The 20,976-nt window shown below is 37.6% G+C and overlaps 1 protein-coding gene across 4 annotated transcripts in view; it reads right to left on the reverse strand.

The window, feature by feature from the left end:
- Nucleotides 1-20,712, reverse strand: part of LOC131044221 (polyprotein of EF-Ts, chloroplastic) — a 37,906-nt gene extending 17,194 nt beyond the window's left edge. For 2 of the 4 annotated variants that reach the window (XM_059207233.1, XM_057977500.2), the window contains exons 1-3: nucleotides 20,511-20,712; nucleotides 6,747-6,794; nucleotides 4,688-6,466 (exon numbers count right to left, since the gene is read on the reverse strand). In XM_059207233.1, coding sequence (XP_059063216.1) covers nucleotides 4,688-6,395 — 1,708 coding nt within the window. In that variant the 5' untranslated portion in view covers nucleotides 6,396-6,466; nucleotides 6,747-6,794; nucleotides 20,511-20,712. The other 2 variants (XM_057977502.2, XM_057977501.2) reach the window with 2 other exon arrangements.
- Between the last annotated feature and the right edge of the window lie 264 nt (nucleotides 20,713-20,976).

Raw genomic sequence — 20,976 nt, forward strand, 5'->3', positions numbered from 1 at the left:
TTGCTATGATGGCCCTAAATGGACTTCCTACCTCATGGGAATCGTTCATTCAAGGAATTAGTGCTCGTTCTAAATTTCCTAAGTTTGATAGATTGAAAACCAATTGCATTCAAGAGGAATCTCGACTTGTCACAAGAGGAATAAAACAAAACAATGGTAATGAAGACATTCAAGTTCTAAACTCTAATTCCCACAAGAAAGGAAAGAAGAACAAATTTAAGAGAAAGAGGGACAACAGCTCAAATGGGGAGAGGTCTTCAAAGAAGAAGAGAGACATTTCTGAAGTACAATGTTTCAGATGTGACCAATATGGGCACTATGCAATGAAGTGTCCAGACAAGATCAAACAACAAGCTTCAATGGCAGAAATTAAGAAAGGGAGTAATTCCGAGAAGCTAGTCTTCCACTCAACCCTCTCTAGTCAAGTCGCCTCTAGTTTCAACACATGGGTGATTGACAGCGGAGCATCTCGACACATCACTAGATTTCGTGAGCACCTAGATACACTTGTGGAAAGTTCAAATGAAGAAGTGACAATCGGTGATGACTCAAATTATCCAGTTATGGGAATAGGAACCTGCAATATCAACCTAAAGTTAGGCATATCCCTACAGCTGACTGGAGTTCTATTTGTACTTGGTATAAAGAGAAACCTTGTCTCGGTTTCTGCACTTGAAGATAAGGGTTAGCATATCCCTACAGCTGACTGGAGTTCTATTTGTACTTGGTATAAAGAGAAACCTTGTCTCGGTTTCTGCACTTGAAGATAAGGGTTACAGATTAACCTTTATGGAAGGAAAGGTAATTGCTTGGCCAAAGAACTCCACCATCAAGAAAGCCCACACCATTGGAGTAAGACAAGGGAGCCTCTATAGACTTTGCACCACTCCACCTCTAGCCTTGATTCATGAGACTCCAGATTCGAATGAACTTTGGCACAAAAGATTAGGGCACCTTCATTTCCATGCCCTACCTAAGATAGAGAAGATGGTGATCGGCTTACCCAAGCTAAGTCAAAAATCTGAAGGAGCCTGCAAAGGGTGTGCCTTGGGAAAGAATACTAAAGGGTCTTTTAAGTCTGGCAACAGTAAATCCCAAAATGTATTAGAATTAGTTCATTCTGATTTATGTGGACCCATGTTTGTACCCTCATTAGGGGGATTTTTATATTATGTAATGTTTGTAGATGATTATTCTAGGAAGACTTGGATATATTTTCTGAGGTCTAAAGAGTCTGAAGAAATCCTTTCTAAATTTAAGGAATTCAAAGCTCTTGCAGAAAATATGATAGGTAAGAAAAGCATAACGTTAAGAACAGACAATGGGGGGGAATACACTTCTGATATGTTTAAAGATTATTGTATAAATGTTGGGATTAAGAGGGAGTTAACTGTACCTTATAACCCACAACAAAATGGGGTAGCTGAAAGAAAGAATAGGACTATAGTAGAAGCTGCTAGGGCTATGTTGTTTGACCAAAATATAGAAACCTAATTTGGGTTGAAGCATCTAGGACAGCTATGTACATTCAAAATAGATGTCCTCATTCTCTTCTAGACAATAAAACCCCTAAAGAAGCCTTTACTGGCAACAACCCTGAGATAAGTCATTTCCGGATCTTTGGGTGTCCAATCTATATTCATGTCCCCAAAGAAAAGAGGTCAAAGTTAGAACCTTCTAGAAAGAAAGGAGTATTTGTTGGGTACAGTGAAACCTCTAAAGCCTACAGAATATACATACATAGTCAAAGACAAATTAAACTAAGTAGAGATGTCATCTTTGAGGAAGACATAGCATTCAGGAGGTCCAAACGCTCTAATGAATTAGAACACCAAGATCCTCCTACAAGCTTGGATGAGGATTCCACCCCTGAGATTCAGAGGGAGACCCCTGAAGATGTTGAGCATGAAGTTCAAGGCTTACCTTTAGAAGAAAATTATCCCGAAACTAGGAAGAGACCACTTTGGGCTAAAAAGACGCTTCAAGAAGCTGAAAATTATGCTGCTCCAAAGGGGACCTTCAGAGAAAGTAAGAGACCTAACCTATTTTCCAGTTATACTGCCTTGATGAGTGAGATCATTGATGTAGAACCTTCCTATGTTGGAGATGCGCTCAAGCATCAAGTTTGGAAAGATGCTATGTCAGAAGAGTATCAATCAGTTCTGAAAAATGATGTCTGGGATATTGTGCCTAGGCCTAAAAGCAAATTTGTGGTATCTTTTAAATGGCTCTTCAAAATCAAACATGCAGCAGATGGCAGCATTGAAAAGCACAAAGCAAGGTTTGTTGCCAGAGGTTTCTCACAGAAAGAAGGTATTGACTATGAAGAGACATTTGCTCCTATTGCCAAATACACTTCTATCCGAGCAGTTTTGGCTATTGCAGCATCTAAAGAATGGAAAGTCCATCAAATGGATCTCAAGACTGCTTTTCTGAATGGTAAGATTGAAGAAGAAGTTTATTTGGAGCAACCTGAAGGTTTTGTGATTCATAAGGCTGAATCACATGTCTGCAGATTAAAGAAAGCTCTTTACGGACTAAAACAGGCCCCCAAAGCATGGTATGAAAGAATTGATCACAATCTCTTGGAATTAGGGTTTTTCAAGAATGAAGCAGATCCAAATCTCTACTACAAGGTAATCAATGGTGAATTATTAATTCTTATTCTTTATGTTGATGATCTACAAATCATAGGACAGGATAATTGTATTTCTCGATGTAAGAAAGAATTAGCCTCTGAGTTTGATATGAAAGATTTAGGAATTCTTCACTACTTCCTTGGATTGGAAGTTTGGCAGCAGGCAGATGGTATAATCCTTAATCAAGGAAAATACACCATTGATATACTCAAGAGATTTAGAATGTTGGATTGTAGATCCATGACCACACCTATGGAGACAAATCTACATAAGCTAAAGGAAACAGCTGCAGAATTTGAGTTTGCAGATCCTACACTCTACAGACAGATTATTGGATCTCTGATGTATTTGGTAAACACAAGACCTGATATATGTTATGTTGTAAATGCACTAAGTCAGTTCATGTGTGAACCCAAGGAAATACAACTTGTTGCTGCAAAGCATATTCTGAGATATCTTCGAGGAACTATTAGTTTTGGTTTGAAATATAAACATGTATAACTTGACCTACATGGATTCACTGATTCTGATTGGGCTGGAAGCATAGTTGACAGGAAAAACACATCAGGATGTTGCTTCAGTTTAGGATCAGGAATGATCTCATGGATATGTAGAAAACAGTCTTCAGATGCTCAGAGTTCTACAGAAGCTAAATAAATTGCAGCCTCCATGGGAGCAAGAGAAGTTGTATGGCTCCGGAAATTGCTTGTAGGACTGTTTGGTCAGCCCTTAAATCCTACTATCATCTACTGTGACAGACAGAGTTGCATCAAGCTTTCAATGAATCCAATATTTCATGACAAATCTAAACACATTGAGATTCCTTATCACTATGTTCGAGATATGGTGGAAAGGAATGTGATCTGACTGAATTATATTAGTACAGGTGATCAGATTGCAGACATTCTTACCAAGCCTCTCTCCAGGATCAAGATTGAACACTTTAGAGATAAACTTGGTATGGTTGAAAATGTTATTTAATTTTGAGATAGAGTCTCATTTATTCTGATATACTAATATATTTAAAGATATTTAGTGTGTAAACTCTTTTATTTGTTATGTGTGTGACTCCATGATTGCATGGGCCTTCTGTGAACATTATTGAAGGGTGATGATTTTTCAATAGTGAACACTTTTTTCAAATTGATATTGTAAGGTGACGATTTTACAATTATCAATTTAACTATCTTGATGGATATCATGTGACTTGATATCTCTGGACATGTCACGATAGTATATATATCTCTAAGACATTATGGTAGATATCTGTTGGTTGATATCATTAAATAAACCATAATTATGATAGAGATCTTCATGGTGAATATTATGAACATAATATTTGTGGACATGCCATGAAATCATTATCAGTATGGTAGGCATCATGTGACTTGATGCCAATGCACATACCTATGAGTTATGGTGAGTATCATGAGACTTGATATTTATTGTTGAACCATATCTCTGAATATCACTATGGTGTGATATCTCCTCTCTTCACAATCAATGGATGAATTGTGATGTTTTCTCTAACATGAAATGTGTCCTCCCTAGTTAAGAGGGAGTGTTAATTTTGTAACGTCAGTCATACTATTTCATGCTTCCGATATATATATTAATTTGATTACATATACTAATATGTTAACGTTAACTAATGATAAATAAAACCAAAGTTAATTTATCGCGTTTGACCAACGATTACACCGTTCATGGTATTGGGTGGTAAAGTGATTCTCAAACAAGTCGCATTCCTTCCGATCGGGTATGTAAACGGTGACTAATTTATATACTGTGGTGAGAGGTACGTAGGGAAGAGATGTGTCTTCCCACGTGGGAAGACATATCTCTTCACTACATAACCCCTCATCCACTTATATAGCATGCTTACATTGAGGAGGATGCACACACTGAAATTGATAAGTGTGGTGCATCTTTAAAACACACTATAGCAGATAAAATACAACTTTCAGATCATATCTCCATCTCTTCTATTTTGATCACAGAATTTTGAAAGTACTTAACAGAAACAACATAAAGAACATTATGCATACCTGTCTTAGTGACTAGCAGAGGGCTTTCATCACCAGGCACATTAATAATTTTGCCTGATGAATATGCATCAGAGACTGCATGACTTGAGTCAGAAATTGCAGTTCGCTCATAATTAGAAGAGACATCATTTGGGCTGGCTTCTGAAGTGGGTCCGGAATTTTCCAGATCTGCTATAGGTTCAACGTCTTTTTTGTCATCTGAAATATACTTCATAGCATTCACTTCATTATCTTGGATATCACTTACCTCTTTTGTGAGATATTCAGTGGAAACTACTTTCTCAGTTGATAACACAGAAAAGTCTTCCACTTGCTCTGTTTTCTCATTTGTCAATGACTCGTTTGTTTCAAGCATTTCAGATCCTTTATCTTTCCTAATGCTTTCTGGTATTTGAGTGATATCCTCTACTGAAATTTTGTCATCAACTTCCTCAGTTAATGCAGCTTCTTCCCCAGACCCTACAGTCCCTACTTTTTCTTCTTCTTGTTCCTCAAGATTCTCAGCTGCAACCTCTGCCTGAGATTCTACTAGCCTACCATTTTCCTGCAGTTTCTCCTTTTCTTCTAAAAGAGAAGAAATAACAGGATCTTTGCGAAAGAACAACTCAAAAGGATTTGAAGCAGCTCCAATTGAACCTTTATTAAGCACAATTTTAAAACTTTCCTCCTCTTCCTCATTTTGCATTGTCAAATTCACCTTTCCCTTCTCAATACGCAATACTCTAACACTAACATTTTGTCCAATTTGTAATTCCATTTTTCCAGAAAGATTCTGAGATGCCTCGTTTGAACGAAGAAAGCCTTCTTCACCATCAGGAAGTGATATAAATGCTCCAGAGTTTACTATATTCTTGACATTCCCTTCTACAATTTGTCCTTGCTTCAATTTGGACCTCTTTTGAGTCACCTCTCTCTTTTCATTGCTGAATCGTCCAGCACCCTTTCCAATTTGAACAGGTCTAACACCGCCTTCTCCAGAATTAAGAGCAGAAGATTGTACTTGACTTGGCCTGTTTGAATCATCACTACTTTTCATTGATAGAGCAATACGTCCTGTTTCTAGTTTCACGTCTACTATCCTAACAGTCACCTCTTGCCCAACTGAAACAGCATCATTTATGTCTCTAACAAAGCTATCACTAAGCCTGGATATATGTACTAGTCCATCCATGGAAGCTCCAAAATCAACAAAAGCGCCAAATGGCTGTATTCTTCTAATTATCCCTGTAAAAGTTGCACCAGGAACCAATTCTTCATTTGGCACTCTTGGGTTCTCATTCCTGCTAATATTTCTAGTGAGTTTTGACTGTCCTGAACTCGAAGAATCTTTAGCAGCAACTGATTCAGTTTCTGATGATGAGCCAGATTCATATGATTTATCACCTTCTGATGGATTATCCACACCTCCACTTTGCCCAGCATCCTGATCAATGTCAATGTTTGGCTCCTCAAGCGTCACTTCTTTCCCAATTGATGCTGAAAGTCTGTGTAATATTGAGCCATGTCCTATGTTGGAATACCTCTCTCTCTGATAAAAAGTGAAATTATTTGAAAATGATCTCAAAGGTAATGTCTTATTTGATATCGCAGAAACTATGGAATTTTGGGGAGATACTGAACTTTTTGAATGCTTCCTGGTCCTTGTGTTAACAGTCCTTCCTGGCATATACTGGATAGTCCCGATGGGACAAAGAATTGCAGATAACATGCTTAAGTGACTCCTGAAAGTAAATGAGGTCTAGCTTGGAACCTACAAAGACTTCGCCCCTGAGACCATGCCTGTGTAAATGATTGGTCAAATAGTAAGTACAATAGAAAATATAACATCTTTCAAGTTTTGGCACAATATATATATATACAGAAACATACACCTGAACACATGTATGCGTGGCAGGCCAATAAATATGTAAAATGCTTTAAAACAGGTGCAAACATAAGCTTTAGCCTTTAACTGATTGAAGAATGCATAAAGGAAGTAGACATATTTTTCACCATAAAATTGTGAGATGCTTGCATTAAAGTGATGTCTCACTTGTAGTGACCTAAAAAAATATCTTACCTTTTACACTTTATTGAGATCAAAAATCAAAATTGTTGTCTTAAAGCCCTGGAAAAAAAACAAGGATCAATATTGTTCTACAAAGATGTTAACCATACTTCGCATCTCAAATTTGCATGAAGTCTGTAGAGATGAACAATATGTGAGTGTGAGGCAAATATGAACATAAACAAACAATAACTAACATCATATACAAGACAAATGTAGGATGCAACAATTAAACCTGAAAAAAGGAAAATTGTATCTATCAGATCCTAAAATACACAGAATTTCATGATGAATTGGTATTATGGCCCGACTTTTAGAATCAACTACTTATTAAAATATGTATTAAGGCAGTGTTGTGACATTTTCACACATCGGCCCATTGCAAATGGGGACCCCCACTTTTTCGCTTTCTAGGTTAGTTGTTTTAGCTTTGTTGTTAGTAGTTATTGAGTCTTTGCTATTAGCCTTTTGTTTGTAGTTGCTCAGAAGCTGATCAAGTCTCTTTCTTAAGGATGAAGTGAGGTTCAACACTTCCTTTGCCCTCTTAAGCCTTCGACCTGCTTCTCCCAGCACTATCAGTGGGTGCCCAAACCCGATCACACCCATTTCCATCCCTCACCATTGCCATCGTCATTTCACCTTTCCATTTCCTTCCATTTCCACCTTCCCTCCCTCACTCCAATCTCCTTCCATTTATTTCCATTCACCCCCACCTTCCCTTCCACTTCCATCTCCCTTACCTTCCATCTCCTTCCAACCTCTACCCACTTACCATCCTACCTTTTCACTTCCCCTTCCTACCTCTATCTTTACCCCCACTACCACTTCCTCTACCTCCCTATCTTCACCTATACCCTCACCTACCTAACCCTCTTCCCATCCTAGTATACTCATCCACTACTCTTCACCTACATTTGCACCTACCTATACCTTCACCTACACATACCTTCACTTTCACCTACACCTACCTTTGCCTACACCTACATCCTCTACCCTCCATCTCACACCCCTTACCCCTTTACTTCCCTTAGCATCCCTTCCCACACTCAACCTTTCTATCCTCCTACCTCTACACCCCTTAGCCTACCCCATCCTAACCTCCCTTCACTAACTTCCATCGCTTCCATTTACCACACCTCCGACTTCCTACCTTGTCCTTTACCCCCCTATTCCCCTAAGCTTACCTTCTATCTTATCCCATCTCCTACATTACCCACACTCCCTTTCCACCCTACCCCTACCCCTATTCTATCCTAACTTCTTTCATTACCCCTTATACCTCCTACATCCTAAACCTCCCTCCCCCACCGGAGCAGCTCCTCTTATCCTCCCCCTTTACATTCCTTCCATCCTTACCCCGTGGCTATTTCTTACCACCTCTTTCCATCCACTTCATTGCCTTTAATCCCTTTCTACCATGCCACATATTATTGGGCCCCACCATAAACCTCAACGTGAAGATTTTAAAACTTTTTTTTTAAAGAATTGCATCCCCCTCTACCACCGTAGCATGCTTGGGCCCCAGCAAATTCTCTTTATTTTATTTTTCTAAGCATCCACCTCACCATCCCCAGCACATGCTCAAGCCCCTTAAATCCACGAAAAAATATAAAGGCAAGGTGTGGTACTAAGGAAATAAACAAGCTGGCCTCTGAAGTGAAAGATGTGTCCAATAAACACAACATTGGGGGGATTTAAATTCAAAATCAGATCGTAAGAAGAGCATAAGTAAATGATAAGATAAAGGTGCGAATTCATATTTGAATTGAGGTAATCAGATTCTAAGGAGAAATCAGGAGGTGCAGATCTAAGTGAATAATCTGGCAGACATGATTTATAATCTACATCAGATTTTGGGAACAAGTTTATGCAGTCCTGATATGAATTCAAGCAGAAATTAATGCAATCTGATGAAGAAAGATCAAATTTAAGTCAAATCAGAGAATAAGGGAAGCAATTCATGAGGACAAACAAGCTGTTCACATTCAAATCTGGGTGTTTTCCTCCCTAATTTTGTGCAGGTCCAGATCTGATATGTCATTTGTAGGTCTGAAAGTGCATTTGCAGATTTGAATTATCATGTGCAGAACCCCTTGGTGCTATTTCTAGATGTTGAAGAGTTTCATGAAATGAATCCCGTGAATTATCTCACATTTCCTTAACCTAGTGTTTTTGTTCACAATTTTGATCTAAGTATTTTCTTGATCTTTCAGGTTTGATATGAAGATGAAGGGCTAGGAAAGATGAGCATTAAAAGAAGCAAGGAGGACCAGTCACAAGGAGAAGTCAAGAAGATCAAATTCAAGATAAGCAACTCACATTCCAAGACAACATCAAGCTTGAGATAGCATTCAAGGATTGCTTTACATGTATGAGAATACTACAACATGAAGGAAGCAAATGAACCACTAAACACTGCCTTGTCTTGATGCAACGAAGGGATCAACATCTGATCAATCAAACTGACTTGAGCAAAGGAACATCTAGGAGTCAATTAGTTGGTGCAATTGAGGCATTGATACCAACTCAAAGCAAAATCATCAAATACAAATAGGACCACGAATGCCGACTTGCTGGAGTCATACTTTTGCAAGTGAAGGGATCAGATTGATGAGGATTTTGATAAAGAGATGCTGGAGATGGTGATTTAAATTGACTTCCTTTTCTATTGTGACCCCCGGCATGACTTCCATTGCATTCTAGAGGTCTGAAATGGATGCAATGTATCCAATTGAAAGGATGAATCGATGAAGAAGTTGATAGAAGAGCTGAGGATGGTAAATTTGCTGCACTTCCATTGCTCCTCCTCAGGAGTGAAATCCTCTTCCATTGCCCTCATCTTGGAGCGATGTGGACTTCCTTTGCATATTTGAGGGCGATGAACAAGTTTAGTGCCTTTAACATCAGTGAAAGAGGTAAATGCATCATGATTTTGACAAAGGAAAGAATGGAGATGGCAAATTTAGAGTGACTTCCTTTGCTCCCCTCTAGAAGCAAAATCAACTTCCATTGCTCCCCTTTAGGAGCGAATTGCTCTTCCTTTGCTCATTCATAGGAGCGAAGTCATCTCCAAGGCATTCATTGAGGGTAATTTGATGGCTCTTTGCATGGAAACTAAAAACCCAAGACATGAGTTGATGAAACCAAGCTAGAAGGGCTAATTTGAGGTCACTTCCATTGCCCAAGTCTTGGAGCGAAAAACACTTCCATTGCTCCTCATTTGGAGCGAATTACTCTTCCTTCTCTCTTTCATGAGAGCGAATTGGCTTCTAAGACCTCACATGAAGGTAATTTGATGCATATGAGTTGATGAATGGAGAGTAAGTGGATGAAAACTGAGCTAAGTGTCTAAATTGCAATGACTTCCTTTGCTCCCCTTTAGGAGCGAAATGTGCTTCCATTGCTCCTTCTCAAGAGAGAAATCACCTTCCTTTGCTCTTTCATGACAGCGAAATTCCTTCCTAAGCATTTTTATTGATGATTTGATGACTTTTGCACAAGGAGGATAAAAACTTAAGGTATGAATGGGTGATAGGAGATAAGATGGTTAGAAAGTGAGCTAAATTTAATATGATTTCCCTTGCTGATGATTTGAAGCGATTTTCACTTCCTTTGCCTATGTCTAGGAGCGGATTTCCTTTGCTCTTGGTTAAGAGTGAATTTCTCTTCCATTGCTCCCCTCTTGGAGCGAAATTCACTTCCTATGCCCAAACCTTGGAGTGAATTTCCTTTTGCCCATTGAAAATGCAATACAAACACATTTGGCGCCTAAAATTGAATTCAAAAAGAAAATGTTTTAAGTGACAAGTTGGCCACCTTGAGGAGACAATTTAAATTTTATTTGCTTAAAGACAAGTCGGCCTTCACCCCTAAGAGACACATCTTTTCCTTAAGCGCTTATAAGGGGATTCAAAATGTTCATTAGATCATCATTTCAAAGAGAATTTCTTCTCTGCAAGAGCAGAGCAGCGAATCAGATCAGCATCAGCAGCGAACTTCAATCAATAAGGGCAGCAATTTGGATCATTGGTGAAGCAAACTGGAGCAGGTATAAGGCAAATTTAGTCACTCACCTTCGGCACCAGCAAATTTCTAAGAACTATTAGACATATCTTTGGATTAGGTATATGAAATCAAGGTGGTAAAGGAGGAAATCAAAGGGACCAGATTGTAGGAAGATCGGAACAAGTATCCCAAGGAGGAAATTTCAACATCAAGGTCAAGATACAAGGAAGATGTCTTCAAGAGGAAAACTTCATCGGCAAACACAAGGGTATTGGCTTTCAGCATTAAGACATTCAAGAGGATAGTTTCAAAAGTGTTAATCAAAGTTAGAAGATCAGCTTCAACAACATGACATAATTAGGAAACACGCCTTCATCATCATCACTGCTGAAGCTTGAGATGTTGAGTATTAAGAGATATTACCCAACACATCAATATTCATTCATGATGACATATCAAGTCTACGAGTACAAGCAGATTGAGGTGGCATCTTAGTCATCATTCCACCAACCAGAGGAGTTCCACATCAACATGTCTAGATGTGATGCACCTAATTCATCCTATGAAGACACAAACTTCAATGTACCTACCCCCACTATCTATTGGTCGAATATTCAAGAGAAGACATATGTCCAAAGATTGTAATTATTTCATTCGCCAGAAGAGTTTGTTGTAACAAATCCTAATTAGGGTTTCCATTTTGTAATCTTGACCATTGATTGTGAATTAATCTGGGCCTTTGAATTGTAATGAGCTCTCTATATAAGGCTCAAACTTCTCATTTGTAAAGGTTAATAGTTAGTAGCAGAGAATTAGTGAATAGGAGAAGAATAGTTAGTAGAGAATTAGTGAATAGGAGAAGAATAGTTAACAGTGAATAGTGAATAGCAAGGTTAATGTTAGAAAAGTAGAAGAATAGATAGATTAGAAGTTAGAAGTTAGAATAGATTAGGAGAAGGAAGTGACGCTAAGGCTTGTAAATGGAAGTACTCTTTCCATTGAAGATATGGTGCAATGTGTTATTTCAACAAGTCATGTGGTTTTTACTTCTCATTTGCTTTCATGTTGATTAGATTGAATGGAGAAATTTGTTGAATGTATTTGTGTGGAATCCATTTAGTCCATATCACTAGCCTTGTGTTGATTGTAAGTGTGCCTTGCATGGTCAACAGGAATTATATGAGCTTAACTTCAGTTGTTATACGTCCATTATTCATGCATTAACTTGAATGGTAATCAATGTTTGATGATAACGATTTGAACATCTTTGAATTGCACCTTAGAATATTGCACTGAGCTTGTGTCAAATTGTTCAGTTTGATGGTGAGACCTTGCCCAATTGATTCCATTGAATCATTCACCCTTTTCTTGCATTCTAAGTCTTAGAATAGAATTCCTCAACCCTTTCCCTTTTGCCCCTTTTTTTCAACTCAAGCTAGTTTAGGATAAAAAGCATCATAAGATTGCAACATCGGATGATCAAGTTCCAGCAATTCAAGCATTCATGTACAATGTAAGGCCCCTTGGAGGAACAGCAATCACAAAGACCAACAATGCTTATCCACACGTCGTGACCCGACATTGAAGAACCTTGGAGTTATCTCAAGTTATCCTTGTGTGAATCTTCAGCATTTGAGAGACTTTGATCAAGAGAGGATAAGATGTTTTTGGGTATTTTATTCTGTGTTTGCATGTGCCTAAAAAATACATCAACAAAATTGGCGCCACATTTCGCTCCTAAAGGGGAGCAAAGGAAGTCATTGCAATTTAGACACTTAGCTCAGTTTTCATCCACTTAGTCTCCATTCATCAACTCATATGCATCAAATTACCTTCATGTGAGGTCTTAGAAGCAATTTCGCTCTCATGAAAGAGAAAAGGAAGAGTAATTCACTCCAGATGAGGAGCAATGGAAGTGTTTTTCACTCCAAGACTTAGGCAATGGAAGTGACCTCAAATTAGCCCTTCTAGCTTGATTTCATCAACTCATGTCTTAGGTTTTTAGTTTCCATGCAAAGAGTCATCAAATTACCCTCAAAGAATGCCTTGGAGATGACTTCACTCCTAAGAATGAGCAAAGGAAGAGCAATTCGCTCCTAAAGGGGAGCAATGGAAGTCAATTTCGCTCCTGGAGGGGAGCAAAGGAAGTCACTCCAAATTTGCCATCTCCATTCTTTCCTTTGTCAAAATCATGATGCATTTACCTCTTTAAATGATGTTAAAGGCACTAAACTTGTTCATTGCCCTCAAATATGCAAAGGAAGTCCACATCGCTCCAAGATGAGGGCAATGGAAGAGGATTTCACTCCTGAGAAGGAGTAATGGAAGTCAATTTTGCTCCTGGAGGGGAGCAAAGGAAGTCACACCAAATTTGCCATCTCCAGCTTGCTCTCATCAACACCTTCCTTGATTCAATCTTCAGTCCAGCCCTTATGTCAATTATTCATGTCTATGAGCAAAGGAAAGGTTGCACTTGTGTCAAGGCACAATGCTCCATTCGCCTAGGTTCTTCTCCTTACTACAAGAATATCCAAGCATCACTATCCATTGACCTTCAAACAACAGATCAGTCCACTAAGAGATTGAGGTGGCATCTTAGTCATCATTCCACCAACCAGAGGAGTTCCACATCAGCATGTCTAGATGCAATGCACCTGATTCATCCTACGAAGACACAAACTCCAATGTACCTAGCCCCACTATCTATTGGTTGAATATTCAAGAGAAGACATATGTCCAAATATTGTAATTATTTCATTGGCCAAAAGAGTTTGTTGTAACAAACCCTAATTAGGGTTTCTATTTTGTAATCTCGGCCATTGATTGTGAATTAATCTAAGCCTTTGAATTGTAATGAGCTCTCTATATAAGGCTCAAACTTCTTGTTTGTAAAGGTTAATAGTTAGTAGCAGAGAATAAGTGAATAGGAGAAGAATCGTTAATACTGAATAGCAAATAGCAAGGTCAATGTTAGAAAAGTAGAAGAATAGATAGATTAGAAGTTAGAAGTTAGAATAGATTAGGAGAAGAAGGAATTGTTACTAAGGCTTGTAAATGGAAGTACTCTTTTCATTGAAGATATGGTAAAATGTGTTATTTCAATAAGTCACATGGTTGCTACTTCTCATTTGCTTTCATGTTGATTAGATTGAATGGAGGAATTTGTTGAATGTATTTGTGTGGAATCCATTTAGTCCATACCACTAGCCTCTTGCTGATTGTAAGTGTGCCTTGCGTGATCAACTGGAATTATATGAGCTTAACTTCAATTGTTATATGTCCATTGTTTATGCATTAACTTGAATGGTAATCAATGTTTGATGTTAATGATTTGAACATCTTTGAATTATACCTTAGATGATTGCACTGAGCTTGTGTCAAATTGTTCAATTTGATAGTGAGACCTTGCCTAGTAGGATTCTATCGAATCATTCACCCTCTTCTTGCATTCTAGGCCTTAGAATAGAATTCCTCAACCCTTTCCCTTTTGTCCTTTTTTTCAATTCAAGTTAGTTTAGGAAAGAAAGCATCACGAGATTGCAATATCAAATGATCAAGTAACAGTAGCATTCAAGCATTCATGTACAATGTAAGTCCCCTTGTGATTCCAACATAATCACATCAAACCATTGAGCTTATCCACACGTCGTGACCCGACATTAGGAACCTTGGAGTTGTCTCATTTGATCACAAAGCATAGCATTTGAGAGAATTTGTTCAAGAGAGGATAAGATACCTTAGTATTTTATTCAGTGTTTGATTGTGCCTAAAAAACACATCAACAGGCGGGTTAAACAGAAGAATGCCCTTACAGGTCAAAATTACTAGAAACTAATGGTGAGGCTTGGCTGTTCATTCTTCTGCTCCTTTTAATCTCAATACTCATTACTAATTAGCTTTGTTCTTCACTCTTATTTTCTTGCTTCAGTCTTATCTGTTATTTGTGGTTTCGTTGATGAACTTCCTCTCCATGTGTTTATCTGTTTTTAAACTTTCATATAGCCATTTGGCTTTTGTTTTTATAGAACATCGCATATCTTTTTGAGCCTGTCTAGGAGGTTTTGGGCTCACACCCTTTAGCTAGTATTTTGGTGTTAGTTACTTTCAGTTCTTGAAGCTCTTTGAGCACTCAATTCCTGTCATAACTTGCACTTCCAAGTCCACTGACCTCTTTGGTCATTTGTGTACATTAGTAATATTTCTTTATTGCTTTTTTGCTGCATATTACCCTATATTCTCTTCAGAAGAAAGCATATTACCCTATATTCCCCTTTCATTTGAATTTGAATTAGTTTAGGAGAAGCAGCAGCACATGGTCAATACATCCAATGTTCATGTTCCAGTTGTAGTTCATAAAGTATGTCCCCTTGGATTACTAGCAATCACATCACACAATGAGTCTATCCAGGTATAAAGTCAAACCTGACTTCAACCTTGGAGTCGTCTCGTTTGAACACATAGTTTAGCATCTGGGAGGTCTTTGTTCAAGAGAGTATAGAATACTCAGTACTTTATTCTATGTTGTAAGGTGTCATAAAAAACACATCAACAAGTACAAGACTGCATTTTGAAGAATCTTCCAAAATCCAAATGTGGATGATGCTATTGTGAGTGATTTTGATAGCTCATCTCGTCAAAGAATCGAAATCTTAGCACTTTTCAAAACAAGTACAAGGACACTTGTACATAGTGGTATCGTCATGGGTGAGGTTCTATTTTCCTCCAACCTCTTGCAATCAAAATTCTATCACTAGTAAGCATTTTTAACTTTTTAAATTTTTACAAATCTTTCATAGGTATATATTGCATTTCATAACTATTGACTTTGGTCCAATTTTAACAAGTTAATTCTTTTCTTGAGCAGGGAGTAGGAACTCAAGTGCATACTCCTTTATCCACTCAATTAAGCACAATTAACCGGCTGCCAAAAAAAAGCAAAACAATTGGTCTATGTGCATTGCAACTTGCACCTCTTATCATATAAGCAAATTGACTACAAACAACGGGTGACAAAGAGTTGAGATGTAACCTACATGTACAGACTTGGACACGTGTATTGCATAGCTCTCCACAATCTCTTCAGATGACAAGGAAACTCCTAAATAGGATGCAGCTATGGGAGTAGCACTCTGGATACTTAAGGATGCAGCCATGGGAGTAGCACTCTGGTTACTTATGGTTTAAATGAAACAAGTGATGACTTTGATGCTCTTGATGAAGAATACGATGAAGATCATTGATTGTATTTTGTATTAATTTAACGTTGAACTATCAATTATATTTATCACTATCAACTTTGTTTTCAATTCTGTAATTTTTAATAATATATGTATTGTGCAGCCATACCCAGCCATGCCGAACCCACTAGCAGATTGGTCCTCCAATTTAGATAATGTTAATATGGTTAAAAAGGTTGAAAGAAAAAAGGCAGGTTCTCCATAAGAGCTAACACCCAAAGGGAAGAAAGGACTAGCATTAGGGTGGAAAGACTAGCGCAAGAGAAGACTCACAAGTAGGGGGGCATGAAGAAAAGAATGTGGAGTCCCCACAACACAGATGATCCTAAAATACTAAATAGTCAAATGGAGTGAAGAAATTGAGGAAGCTTTACTTGAGATTCAATGAGAAGTAAAAGGCATACCGGAGCACTAGTAAATCACATTAAGATAATGAAATACCTAGAGATGTCATATTGGGAGCACTGCCAAAGCTAGATCGAAAAGAAGAAAGATAAAGAATGAATATCTAGTTTAAGGTACCTAGCATATATCATATCTGCAGCAGTCTTTTGGAGTTGCGAAAAAAAAAGATACAATTTCTAACTCTTCACAAGAGTCATAACAAATAACAGCTTGGGAAAAAGTAAGTGAAAATTTTGCGACTAAACAGAGTTTTGAATTATCTTCAAACTACACATAGTTACCCTTCAAGCTACTCTTCTATTGATCAGCAGTCAATGATAAAGATGTCAAAGTATCTATTTTTTTTCTTGCAAGAAAACACATTGATGCAAAATGCAATTACATCATAACGTTGATTGCAAAAGGAACCATCTGCCATTGTATGGTCCAATTGATGATCAAACAGCAAATATTTTCACATACCTCTTAAAAAGTGATGCAGGAGCATTTGGGAGAATCTAGAAGATCTGAAATTCTTGTCATTGTTGGATGTTGTGGCCTGGTAGCTTGGATGGTAGGCAGAGAAGGTAAGGAGGAGTGTTAGATTCGTGTTACTGGAAAGATATTTGGATGTGATAGTGAGGCTATGTTAGTTTACCGGATTAAGAGAGTCATTGGAGAGTTTTGCATTCTACCGCACTTGAGAGTTGGGATCTGCAATTTGGATGGAGAGTATGTTTACACCTATTGTGTCAGATTTCCAAGTTTCCGGAGAGGAGCTTCTGCAAGCGGGAAGTTTGAAGTGACAGAGTAGTTACAATGCGAGTTGACCGACCGAGTGTTATTCAGAAAAGATGCACCAGAGAAGGGAAACATGCGGCAGCAAGAGAAGTCAAGGGAGGGTAGTATGGGATCAGTTGAGATTGTGATATGAAGTGCATGACATTATTCAATTACTATGTTACTGCAAATAAAGTAAAAGCCAGCCGACACATTACATGGGGCATAAAGTTTAGGGCCGACTTTTGGCCAACTCAATCGTATGAATTATGATGGATCTTTTAATGGGAATCCAAGTATCTCTGAGCAGGGTGTATGCTACAGAATCACCTATGTGAAATCCTGGTGCTTGAACCTTCTTCACTAGAAAAATAAAAACAACATAGCACAAGGAGATGGTTTAGTGGTACGGATGAGATTGGCTTTCAATAACTTCATGTAGAAATTGACTGTGGAAGGAGACTCAAATATCCTAATTGGCACTGGTAACTGAGGATTCAGCGTTAAGAATCTCTTTACGAAATTGGTTTTATTCATTGGTTCAAGGAAGAAATATGGCAGCCAATTGACTGGAAAACCTTGAAGGAATTTCCGTAAACAAACAAATCACAAGATCCCATGTGGATATGGAAAATCACACAAAACTGGTCAAAATTGTGAATAGGAATGTGGATGAAATTAGCATGGATTAATCACTGTATAGCACCATGCATCATTTTGAAACATCTTCCCAACAAGAAAAGCTAGCATCAGCTCCAATGACATTGAAAATATGCTTTGATCTTGTTGGCTACATGTGGTGCTCTCTCCTTTTTGCTTTCTGCTATGGACTTAATATTCCATGTGGATATTCCATTGGGAATTCCTCTTTATGCCATTCTGTGCAACATTTTAGGCATTATACACCTTGCTTTCTTTGTTTTTTGTTTTCCATCTTTGATTAATTGCCGGTGTAGAGTCACTTGCCTGGAATTTGAAAAGAGTGTTCACTATACTGACATGCACATTTTGCAAGCTGTTATATTGAGTTTATCAATGATAACATCATTGAGTCTGAGTCTTCCTTCCAGCTATGAGAATAAAGAGTGTGTATGCAGAAATAAAAGATAGATTAAAGCAGTAGAACACAATGTTATTGCATCTGAATCATGAAACAAACATAAAAAATTTATACATACCAATCAAAACCAATGGATATTGCTTTACATCTCAATTCTTCACATTTGTCATTTCATAACTACTATTAACTCTAGTTTTGCTTCACCAAAACATTATACATCTATCCCTTCACAACTACTATCGACTCCATCAAACTCTCCACATTTTTATCTCTTCATTGTAACCCTCCACATCTGTTGCTTCAACTATAAAATAATAGTAAATGCTAGTCTTAAGACAGATCAACAAGGAATGAACCCTCTTACTGCCTGCAAGAATTAGTTATAAGTCAAAATATGCAGTATTTAATATCCCATCCGAGCAAAAAGTAGGTGCCCGCAATGCAAAGCAGGGTGTAAGACTAAGAGGCTCACAGTTTATGTCTCAGTAGCATTTAGGCTTTAGGAAACTTTCTAAACTAGGTGACCAATGCTCTGATTCCCCACCATGTACGATAATACCTCCTGTGCTCCAGTTCATTGTAGTGCACATCTATCCATCTTACACGAACTATCACAGATCACCAATTTCTTCAAACATTTTATGACAGTAAACCCAGTTGGTCTAAACTAGATGACAAATTTGATTACCTTTTTCGCCAAGGAAACAACCAAGAATATAATCCGTGTTTGACCTCTAACAACTACCACAAACGTGTATTTAATGTTGTTCAATAGGAAAAAGAAGAAAAACGATAGTGAACATTGGATAAAACATTAATTAGATACCCATAAATACACATCTATATATAAGTGTTTTTGGTCACCACCAAACCAGACATTAATTTCTCTTATGAGACCGCCTCTTGTGAAAGTCCATATGGGGATTGTTTTTCCATTTACCTTATAAATGGTGTAGATAGATAGATAATTTTTAACGTCTACAAGGCTAAACATAGCCTATGGGATAGCCTGTCAAATTAAACCAACTTCAGTTACTCATTTCTTTTCTTGTGCAAGTTGACGATGAGCACTCCCAACTTCTCAATGTACTCCTCGCTGAATAGGCTATGCCAAGAGCAACCAGATAAAATATTAACAAATTTGTCCCTGCTGTCCTTGTAAGCATCACATTCTAAAATAAAATGTTGTTCAGTTTCCACGTTCCCAGAATTGCAAAAAGTGCAAACTCTCTCTTCCCAAGCCTCTTTTGGCCTCTTCCAATGCCCAGTCTCACAACGGAGTTGATGAGAGTTGGTTCTCAAGTGAGCAATAAGAATTTTAGCTCTCCATGAAATGTTGGCCCCGACATATGTTTTTTTGAAGTTGATCACATGTGGGATTGAACTCATTGATATAATAAATTTTCTTCCTTCCAAGCCCATTTTCCCAATTCCTCTTGTAGAATTTATTCATAACGAACCTTTATGTCTTTGTTATTTGTGAGACACATATTAAAATCGATATTCCATTTACTCATCCACTTGATGTTCAGTTGCATCCACATCTTTTTCCTTTTGCACAATATAACAAGATACATCCCCCACCTAAATTGAATATGTGCCTCCTTTGTGGAGCGTACAGACCTTGACTACTAGGCACATATTTGCACACATAGAGATGGGCAATATTCATAATGAATTGTTAAATAGTAACACAGACGGGCGATATTCATTTGACATTGTTCAACAGGCAAACAAAAAATATAATCCTGGACACTTGATAAAAGCAAAACACACATTCACCCAGAAGAGCCTGATTCACATTTGGAAACATTGTGAAATGCATTTGTTCTTATGATATATAACTAATACCTGGTTGAGCGAGCATAATGGCTGTGATTTGCTACCAGACCAAACCCAAAAAAACGTGGATACTGAAAACGAACCAGAAGCACGAAAAAATCGTACTGACATTGAAAGCAGATTTCTTACATAATCACCACAGAATATTTAAATAAAAAAAATCAGAATATCATCACCACCATCCCCGCGCTTCTTCTAATGCTACCATTATGAATACACTGAAATGTAGAATGCTTGCCTATTACGCATGCCAACTACATTGAGCTCTGCAAATTAAGTTGGCTCCTGACAAATTTTGCTGTCTATTACTGAAACAAAGCCTGTATGAAATTCAATTCACTTGAGTCGTTGAAGTAACACCCTTGTCTAATTTCAACTAAATGAACTCCATAAAAACAAAAGCTGCGTGAAATTCCAGGGAAATGAATTTATTCCTTAAGAAATGAGATTAGAAGAAGAATTGCAGACCTTGGTGAAGCAAAAACTGCAGAGGCCTATATTACTCCGTCCTGTTCAATAAAAATCTACGGTTCCACTAAAACTCAACCACACATAATACATACTATTTTATCAGGAGAAGAATATCTCAACAAGGCTAATAAGGACTAGCCAGACATGGGATAAATATATCCTTATCCTTTTACAGTTTATGTTCCGAATAAGCCCACACTTATTACCAATTACAATACTTGAGGAACTAACTAGTGTATAAAGTCTTAGGAAGCTCAGACAAAACCCGAATAAAATTCGTTTCCTTTTCTAAGGTTTCTAATTTCATTTCGGACTAAATTAAAACATTCTACGTGTTTGGAAAATAAACGCTTCTTATAAATAATTTTAAAATTAAGAAGTCGACTAATATCGAATTCAATGAGAAATTATTTAAGAGTTAAGATGTTTATAAATAGAATTTTAAAATTAATAAGAATAATTA

Source organism: Cryptomeria japonica, chromosome 6, assembly GCF_030272615.1.
Source record: "Cryptomeria japonica chromosome 6, Sugi_1.0, whole genome shotgun sequence".
Taxonomy (NCBI): Eukaryota; Viridiplantae; Streptophyta; class Pinopsida; order Cupressales; family Cupressaceae; genus Cryptomeria; species Cryptomeria japonica.